The sequence below is a fragment of the Procambarus clarkii genome, chromosome 69, assembly GCF_040958095.1.
Source record: "Procambarus clarkii isolate CNS0578487 chromosome 69, FALCON_Pclarkii_2.0, whole genome shotgun sequence".
Classification (NCBI taxonomy): Eukaryota; Metazoa; Arthropoda; class Malacostraca; order Decapoda; family Cambaridae; genus Procambarus; species Procambarus clarkii.
The window spans coordinates 23,418,677-23,429,106 of NC_091218.1; the positions used below are offsets into that span (position 1 = coordinate 23,418,677).

The window sequence follows — 10,430 nt, forward strand, 5'->3', positions numbered from 1 at the left end:
AATGAAGTAACTCAAGGCGAAAAAGGTGTTTTCATGTGTCGATGGCCGAGGAGTACTTTATTCATTAAACAGTCGAAATCCAGTCTTCATATCCATAGTTGAGAATTGTAAGAAAAGGATGTAAGATCCTAAAAGGACACAAAGTGAAATTCATTTGGATTCCATCTCATGTTGGAATAACTAAGTGGCTAATAAGCTAGCCAAATGCACTACAACGAGACCACATATTGATACTAAATGTTTTAATCATAAAACAAATCAAAATCAAAATAAGAAATGCATTTATACTTATAGAATAATTTGTATATATGTTCTAGTGTTCTTGTTTTCTCATTCTTACTATCCCGTTTATTACACCTTACCTTCCCTACCTTTACCTTACCTTCTCTTCCTCTAAGATTTTCTCTTCACCTCTCTTCTGCCTGTTTATTGCCTTCTCCTGATTCATTCATCACAATGAACTCGAGAATGGTCCAGGACGGACCGAAACGTCGTCGTTCCTTCATTTTCTAGTGTGTGGTCTGGTCAACAAAATAAGAAATATGTAGGGGCGGGTGGAAGTGACTAGAAAAGGTATAATAAGAAAAGTCAAGCCATGAAACACTACATGTATGCGAGTCAAAACACCAATTTCACTAATGGAATAATGAAAAAATGCTTGGAGTGACTTTACACACGCGACTCATGCTTGGGTACAAATATTATTTTGATTATGGATCAGGTGCTAGTGATAATGAAACTAAGAGTAAATTTTGAGTTATGTTAGATTCTCGCAACCTCACTCATTATGTTCTTGATTGTCCGTTGATTATGAATATAGAAATAATGAGACAAGGACTGTTCCTAAACAGGAAATGTTCACAAAGATTCTAAAATTTTGTTGATGTGCCTGTCAGTTTGTAGCCTCTTTATTATTATTTATGTCATGCATTTATACTTAGTTATAGAATAATTTGTAGGTATTTGTGTGTACGTTTAGTATAATAGTTCATGTGTGCAGGAGAAAATTAATAAGTTTATCAACCAAAATGCTAAACTATATATTGATTGTTTATGTTATATATATATATATATATATATATATATATATATATATATATATATATATATATATATATATATATATATATATATATATATATATACACGTTGTACTGAACGGATTGAGAATAGCTTGAGCTACCTCATCCCTTTCTCTGTGCTTGCGGGGATTGAGCTCTGCTCTTTCGGCCCGCCTCTCAACTGTCAATCAATCAGCTGTTACTAATTACTAACTTTTTTTTCTCACACACACCCAGGAAGCAGCCCGTAACAGCTGTTTAGCTCCCAGGTACCTATTTACAGCTACGTAACAGGGGTATCAGGGTGAAAGAAACTCTGCCCATTTTTGTTTCCGCCGGCGCCGGGAATCGAACCCCAGATCACAAGATTACGTATCCAGCTTGCTATCCACTCAACCACCAGCACCCTTACCCACCATACCCACTGTGTGTACCGCAGTAAGATTTAAATTTCTTGCTCTACATCTCTGCGTCACGAGGCATCACACTCCTGCTCAATATCCTCACACCTCTGCACCACACAAGTTTGGCAACTAAACAACAAATTATATTTCGCACCCATAGTGTGCAGAAGACTTGGTAAGTTCTTGTCATGGCGAGCCTGGCCAAGTCCAACATTGCTACTAAGTACCACATGCAAGCCGGGTGGATTAGGAAGATATACCCCGCTTCTCGGTGTCTATACTGAGAGTTTAGTACACTTACTGGTGGGTCAGTATAGCTGGCGTGATGGACTCGATAACCCTTCCGCGGTTGATGGACCCAAAGGCAAATATCAAGCCAATGAGCCCCGAGAACACGGATGACCGCGTAGGTTAATATTTGCATTTTAGATATTCGAACTGGTCCTCACGGCGTGTTAAAACAGCGCAATATGTGTTATGGGAGATGTAGTGTTAGTACAGCTTGGTATGTGCTGATTCACGATAAGGCATGTTGACTTACTGTGAGTATATGGTGTACACACAGGGATGTCTGCACACAATGAAACAGCCTGACCAAACAATTTAATCTAGATTTGTACTGGTTTTAGAACTTTATATGGGTTCCACGCTCTGACTTTATACAAAATGCGCAGGCACATTGAGGGTGTGTGTGAGAATGCGTACGAACCTACGCAGTACCGGGCATAGCTGAAATAACGCTGTCCGGATGGTCACAGTCATGTCAAGATACTTCGCCATTGAATTATAATAATTCCATTGTATGCTTGCTTTAATTCAGTTATACTCGCGTATATGTGATAGTACTGGGAATTTGCTGCTGGTTTGTGATCATAACCTCGTTTAAATAAATGTCCTCTAGCGTATAATAGCCTCATCTAATTGCAGAAAGTTTGACTAGCCTAAACTCCCACTTGATCAGACTTGATCAGGTTCCCACGCTACCTGGCCATTCTGCTAATATATAACCCTGCAGCAGTTATTTCCTGGCCATCTCGAGGGTGTTGTCACGGTCAACCATGCTGGGGTGGGCGGTCAACCATAGAGAATGAGCGGTCAAGCGGTCACTCCACCAGCGTCCTCTCCCGCCATTACTGCCCTTGCAACGAAAATATAAATATTTGCTCCAACAACACCCACGGAAATTATATTTTTCCTACAACAGCCACACAGATCATTTTTGATGTTGTTAGTCCCACTTATTGCTTACGGCATACAACAAAAGGAGTATATTTCAAATATTCATGAAAATGGCGCCGAAGAAGGATATTGTAAGGATTAGAAGTTGAGAAGGGCTACCATCATCGGTCACCTGGGCAGCTGAATGAGAGTGAATCACTACCTCTACATTCTAGACTTTCATTGTGTATTCTACCATTGTTGAATCATTGTATCCTCAGGTGGGTTGTCCCATAAACTTTCGTCCACGGAGAGGCCACATTCAGGTAGCAAGAACGATAACATATGAATCGTGAGGTAAAATTATGGGCGGAAGCGTCACAGTGAAAGATTTTAGGCCCGCACCCGCCCTCGGACGCACCTGTCGCTATATGTTCATTTGTTGCTCCTCACTGTACACTTTCCTACTGCCAGCATCACATTTAAATCCTTGCTACTGAGGATGATAGCCAGGATATTGGCGATACTGTATTACTAATTCGAGTTCCACACATATTTTACACACTTGTTTGTTTATTTTTTTTTTTTTTATATTTTTTAAGGGTTATGATTTTACGGTTTCATTGTACACAGTCTTAATTGTTTGGCCCCAAGGCCGCATCAGCTCTTTGCATAACTCGACAAAAGCTTTTCATTCAGTATTTTTCATATGAATGAAGTTGCCTGATAATGCCAATCCGGAAACTGTACAATGGATTATGTTGGAGTCCAAAACATTTATATTTGCAGCACAGAGCCCACTTTAGCCTAACAAATGAAGACAAGTAAACAGATCAACTGGAACTTGAAAGGGCACTTTTCTAGATAATACATTAGTTTATCTCCTGAGCAACTATTTTTTTTTATTATTATTATTTTCTACCACAGACGTGGCCACACATTTACAATGCTAACTAGCATATATACATTTTCTTCTGTCCTCCATGGACAGGGTTAGAGATGTGTTAAACATATAGTTCAAGGGTTTATTGAACAATCAACCACAGAAGGTGATGTAAGAGTAGCGAGACAACAGCTACACAGGACGTAATTTCCATAAATAAACAAATTAGTAACAATACAGAAACGAGGAACCTAAGTTCCCATTTTTGCACAATGAAAATGGCAGCACAAATGTAAACACTAACGTGTAGTTAATTGTAAAAGCACGCCAATCACATTATGTGGTGGAGTACTCAATAACCCTATGGAGTGTAACTTCTCTAATCCCATCCATGGAGGGAATGCATAACTGTTGGATGACATTGTAACTAAATAACCACGTCTAAGTTAGAACTACTACATAAATTAATCAGTCATTAGCCTAATGATGTCATTTTTGTGGCCGGAAAGCCTGTGCGTGATTAGTGGCTTTTTACAAAAATATAAATACAGTCCATATACATAAAATTTATATTTTATACCCTCAAATATTTTTAAATCAAATATTATTACTGAGAAATCATTTGAGACAATGAGATGACTTGAACCAGCATTCAGGCGATTTTCAGACGCTTGTCATAACCCACTCGACCACACTAGGACAACAAATTAACAACCAGAACTACCTAATTCACTGGGAAGGTCTGGAGGCCCCAAACTAGCGCCACAACCCCGATTTATTGATTGATGAAGATTAAGCCACCCAAAAAGTGACACGGGCATGAATAGCCCGTGTCTATTCAACCACGGTTTTACATTTGTTTATTAGGCCCGGCTACACTTGCCTGTGGGTAATGGTGTTCACAACTTTACGCCCCCTCCTTCACAACACAAAGAAATCACAATGGCGTGATATACAAAGCCATTGTGATTTCTTTATTATTATTACTATTATCATTATTAGTAGTAGTAGTAGTAGTAATGGTAATGTATTCTCACAGACATAATAACATCGGATAAAAACCCGCACTTGTGTCTTTGTGAAATTTAAATAAGGAATTTAAACAAAGTCTTTCGCAATCTCCCGAGTGCTTTGTCAAGGTCTGAGAGTGTGATTAGGACGAGACTTACATCTCAACGACTAATGCCAATTTATTTTCACAAATATATAAGTGTGGGCTTTTATTATTGTCTGCGAGAAGACAGCACCATTACTTATTATTATTATTATTATTATTGAGAAACTGCCAATAATTGTTAGAAACTATTTATTATTGAGTGGTAGAGAAACTACCACTCACAGTATGGCGTGCACAATAAATATATTACCTCTGGTGCAAGTGTAAAGACTCATAGCCTCGGAGAAGAAAAGAGTACTCAGAGAAGACCTTGTGGATCCTCACTGAACACTGATATTTTCTTCTCCTACCACCCCCTATTCTTTTAGTGTGTGTGTATATATATCTAACTTTATTTTAAAATTTCATTACACAAAAAACGTTACAACATTGGTTACATGCAAGGTACAAGGCTACTTGTCACAAGTTGTAGAGCTCCTCCAGCTCCTCAGATGGTGGGCAGGAACCATGGATGCAGTGAGCATTTCCTCTCTGGGTCGCCACACTAAGGCGCTTATGCAAGGCCCGATTTGCCTAATAAGCCAGGTTTTCATGAATTTATATATTTTTCGATTTTTTTCTTGTGAAATGATAAAGCTATCTATTTCATTATGTATGAGTTAAGTTCTTTTGAGTTAAAACTTATGTAGATATATGACCGAACCTAACCAACCCTACCTAACGTAACCAACCCTACCTAACCTAACCTATCTTAACCTAACCCAAACTAACATAACTAAGTTAATAATTTATGTTCTTAATATAATAATAATATTTCAAACCAATTGGAAACAAAATTTTGAAAAGAAAGAAAAATCACTCGGCCTATTAAGCAAATCGGGCCTTGCATAGTAGGCCGAGAAGTGCGTTCTGGCTACTTGGTACGACATTATATATATAAATATATATATGTACGATGGTGTACACAGTTACAACAAGTACTATCTAAACAGGACGATGGATTGTTTAATGAGGTCAAATAGATACAATTGTTAACTGCTTTAGTGAGATCGAATAGGTCCAGTACGTTATTTTCTTACTGCTATATTGACGTCCAACCCCCCCAGCCCCCCATGTCACGCTGCCAGATGTGTGAGAACTGCACACATGGCGGTATTTACGGAGAGGCGCCAGGCGACCGTTCCAACTGCCCGCTGGCGTTGTCTCACGATTGTGTATTCCATCCCTGCCTCGTTACTCACATGGGATAACCAACGTTGCCATGGGATACCCGACGCTGCCATGGGACAACCAGCGTTCCAATGTTCCCCTGTGATAACTAGGGGAGCATTGGAACGCCTTGGCAGAGCCCAAGCGCCTTGATACACAACATGAAATTTTAATTTTTTTTATGTAAAGGCGGGAAACCGAGCTACATACCTGACACCTTGAGCCATCTCAAAACTCATTAGTTCTAATAAACCTTGTAAATAAGCTTATTCAGAGTTCAGTTGTTCTTTACAAACTTTGCGAGTTAAAACCTTAAATATCGATATCTGGATTTTTTATATATCTTATATACGATAGCCAACGCCAGCAAGACCAAGTCAAACAAGAGTTACATATATATTTTCGTAACATGCGTCCTTCGTGAGAATTATTGAGATATAATGGCAACCAAGAATTCCGTACAGGTGTTTACATAACCCATATGTGTAACTAGGCGTCCTCTACGAGCCACATATGTAACCAGACGTCCTCTACGAGCCACATATGTAACCAGACGTCCTCTACGAGCCACATATGTAACCAGACGTCCTCTACGAGCCACATATGTAACCAGACGTCCTCTACGAGCCACATATGTAACCAGACGTCCTCTACGAGCCACATATGTAACCAGACGTCCTCTGCGAGCCACATGCGCAACCAGACGTCCTCTGCGAGCCACATGCGCAACCAGGCGTCCTCTACGAGCCACATGCGCAACCAGGCGTCCTCTACGAGCCACATGCGCAACCAGGCGTCCTCTACGAGCCACATGCGCAACCAGGCGTCCTCTACGAGCCACATGCGCAACCAGGCGTCCTCTACGAGCCACATGCGCAACCAGGCGTCCTCTACGAGCCACATGCGCAACCAGGCGTCCTCTACGAGCCACATGCGCAACCAGGCGTCCTCTACGAGCCACATGCGCAACCAGGCGTCCTCTACGAGCCACATGCGCAACCAGGCGTCCTCTACGAGCCACATGCGCAACCAGGCGTCCTCTACGAGCCACATGCGCAACCAGACGTCCTCTACGAGCCACATGCGCAACCAGGCGTCCTCTACGAGCCACATGCGCAACCAGGCGTCCTCTACGAGCCACATGCGCAACCAGGCGTCCTCTACGAGCCACATGCGCAGCCAGTAGTCACACTGCCACTGAGGTGTTTCCGCAGCCAAGGTAAACAAAGCGTCTCCTTGTAACCAATACCACGTGACCTTGGTAAACACAGCTTACCTCTGGCTGTTGAGGTAAAGATTTGTTTTCGTTAGGCACAAATGTTTTAGACTCTGGGGAGGAGTTTTAGACTCTGGGGAGGAGGAGGAGGACGTATTGGGCAGTTGTGCTTGGTGGAATAGGCTCTCAAGAGCGTGGGAATGTGAGGAGCCCAGTGGGCGGCTGCATTGAAAAGCACACACCTGTCGTTGAGAGGCGGGTAATGTCCCCAGCACCACTGCACTGCCTGGCACCACAACACGGGGATATTGCTGCGTTCGTTTGTATGGAGACGAAGCAGATGAGGTTAGAAATACAGGTAATTACCTAAGTGTAGTTACAGGATGAGAGCTACGCTCGTGGTGTCCCGTCTTCCCAGCACTCTTTGTCATATAACGCTTTGAAACTACTGACGGTCTTGGCCTCCACCACCTTCTCACCTAACTTGTTCCAACCGTCTACCACTCTGTTTGCGAAAGTGAATTTTCTTATATTTCTTCGGCATATGTGTTTAGCTAGTTTAAATTTATGACCTCTGGTTCTTGAAGTTCCAGGTCTCAGGAAATCTTCCCTATCGATTTTATCAATTCTTGTTACTATTTTGTATGTAGTGATCATATCACCTCTTTTTCTTCTATCTTCTAGGCGTGCAGAGTTAGAGTACAAGTGTGAGTGTTGGTAGTATCAGCTGTTGATGAAGTTGTAGTAGTGAATGATGTGTGATTGTGTTGATGAGCACTCCGTGGTGGTGTCATGGTGGCTCCTTTGGGCATGCTAATTGTGGAACAGTTCGGGTATTATGGTTATTATGCGTCACTTTTGTATATATTAGCCTGTTCTTTATGTAATTGTTTGTATCACTCTGTAAACACACACACACACACACACACACACACACACACACACACACACACACACACACACAGGAGGAACTTCCGAAATAACAGAACACCAAAAAGCAGAGAAAGAGAGATACCAGAGAACCAGGAACGAGAGTGTGAGAAGAGAAGCTGAGAAAAAGTATGAAAACGATATAGCTAATAAAGCCAAGACTAAACTAAAGCTACTCCACAGTCACATCAGGAGGAAAACTACACACTTGGGCTGGTCGGTAGAGCGACGGTCTCGCACCATGCAGATCGGCGTTCAATCCCCGACCGTCCAAGTGGTTGGGCACCATTCCTCCCCTTCCCTGTCCCATCCCAAATCCTCATCCTGACCCCTACCAAGTGCTAGATAGTCGTAATGGCTTGGCGCTTTCCCTGATAATTCCTTCCTTTCTCTCAGAGGGTATAGACTCATTCCTCTCAATGTTTGCTGACGACGCCAAAATTATGAGAAGGATTAAGACAGAGGAGGACTGCTTGAGGCTTCAAGAAGACCTAGACAAGCTGAAGGAATGGTCGAACAAATGGTTGTTAGAGTTTAACCCAAGCAAATGCAATGTAATGAAGATAGGTGTAGGGAGCAGGAGACCAGATACAAAGTATCATTTGGGAGACGAAATACTTCAGGAGTCAGAGAGAAAGACCTGGGGGTTGATATCACGCCAGACCTGTCTCCCGAAGCCCATATCAAGAGGATAACATCAGCGGCATATGCCAGGTTGGCTAACTTAAGAACGGCATTTAGAAACTTGTGTAAGGAATCTTTCAGAACTTTGTATACCACATATGTCAGACCAATCCTGGAGTATGCGGCTCCAGCATGGAGTCCATATCTAAGCAAGCATAAGACTAAACTGGAAAAGGTTCAAAAGTTTGCCACCAGACTAGTACCCGAGCTCAGGGATATGAGTTATGAGGAGAGACTACGGGAATTAAATCTCACGTCACTGGAAGCAGAAGAGTTAGAGAGGACATAATCACCACATACAAGATTCTCAGAGGAATTGATAGAGTAGATAAAGACAGACTATTTAACACAAGGGGCACACGCACTAGGAGACACAGGTGGAAATTGAGTGCCCAAATGAGCCATAGAGATGTTAGAAAGAATTTTTTCAGTGTCAGAGTAGTAGACAAATGGAATGCATTAGGAAGTGATGTGGTGGAGGCTGACTCAATCAACACCAGTTGATTGACAATTGAGAGGCGGGACCAAAGAGCAGAGCTCAACCCCCGAAAGCACAACTAGGTAAACTGGGTAAATACACACACACACGAGGAGAGACTACGGGAACTAAACCCCACGTCGCTAGAAGAAAGAAGAGTTATGGAAGACATGATTAGTACATGCAAGATTCTCAGAGGAATTGATAGGGTAGAAAAAGACGGTTTATTTAACACAGGTGGTACACACACAAGGGGAACACAGGTGGAAATTGAGTAGTCAGATGAGCCATAGAGACATTAGAAAGAACTTTTTTTTTTTTAGTGCCAGAGTAGTTAACAAATGGAATGCACTAGGTAGTGATTTGGTGGAGGCTGACTCCATACACAGATTCAAATGTAAATATGATAGCGTCTAATAGGCTCAGAAATCTGTACACCAGTTGATTGATGGTTCCGCAACTTCCGCAAGCACAATTAGGTACGTACATACACGGCCGACCGGACAGCGCTCGGGGTTCGTAGTCCATATAACCTGGGTTCGATTCCCGGCCGATGCAAAAGCAAATGGGCAGAGTTTCTTTCACCTAATGTTCCTGTTCCCCCTAGCAGTCAGTAGGTACCGGGGAATTAGACAGCTGCTACGGGCTGCCTCCAGAGGTTGTGTGTGTGTATCTCTTGAGATGATTTGATTGATTGTATAAGAGAGAAATATATGTAGTAGATATGATAGAGGAAAATAAGCCTGGAGTCAGCACATTCAGACGTCCGAGGGTTAGAATGGTGGGGTCCAAGAGCTAACAGCTCAATCCTACAGGCGCAAAGAGTAAGCAAATAGTAAATAAAAATGATAGATTCGTACACGCGCATCCAAATAATAAATTAAAAGCCAAAGGGGAATCCGTGATTCAGTCAGGTATGTAAGGAAGAAAGGCTAATAAGTACAATGGTATGGAGAAACTATAGAAATAACAGAACACCAGAGAACATAGGGAGATACCAGAGGGCCAGAAAGGAGTACCTCAGTGTGAGAAGAGAAGCGGAGATACAATATGAAAACAACAGCAAATAAAGCCAACCACAACTGCTCCACATCCACACCAGGAGGAAAACACGAGTGAAAGAACAAATGATGCAACTGAGAAAGGGAGAAGACGGGTACAAGGAAGTGTGTGAAGAACTCAACAAGAGTTTCCGGGTCTTCGAAGTAAAGCAAGAAGATCCTGAACGAAGAGAGGTGGCCATAAACCAAGCAACTGTTGTGTTGTTGTTTAAGATTCAGCTACTGGGAA

The 10,430-nt window shown here is 42.0% G+C and overlaps 1 protein-coding gene across 1 annotated transcript; it reads left to right on the forward strand.

The window, feature by feature from the left end:
* Positions 1-6,523: 6,523 nt before the first annotated feature.
* Positions 6,524-7,018, forward strand: LOC138355889 (mucin-1-like). Its single transcript, XM_069311440.1, has one exon. It carries the CDS (start codon positions 6,524-6,526, stop codon positions 7,016-7,018), a length of 495 nt encoding a protein of 164 aa, XP_069167541.1.
* The last annotated feature ends 3,412 nt before the right edge of the window (positions 7,019-10,430 follow it).

Bases quoted from the DNA above. Each gene is read 5' to 3' on its own strand.
- LOC138355889 (XM_069311440.1), top strand. From the start codon at position 6,524: ATGCGCAACCAGACGTCCTCTGCGAGCCACATGCGCAACCAGGCGTCC.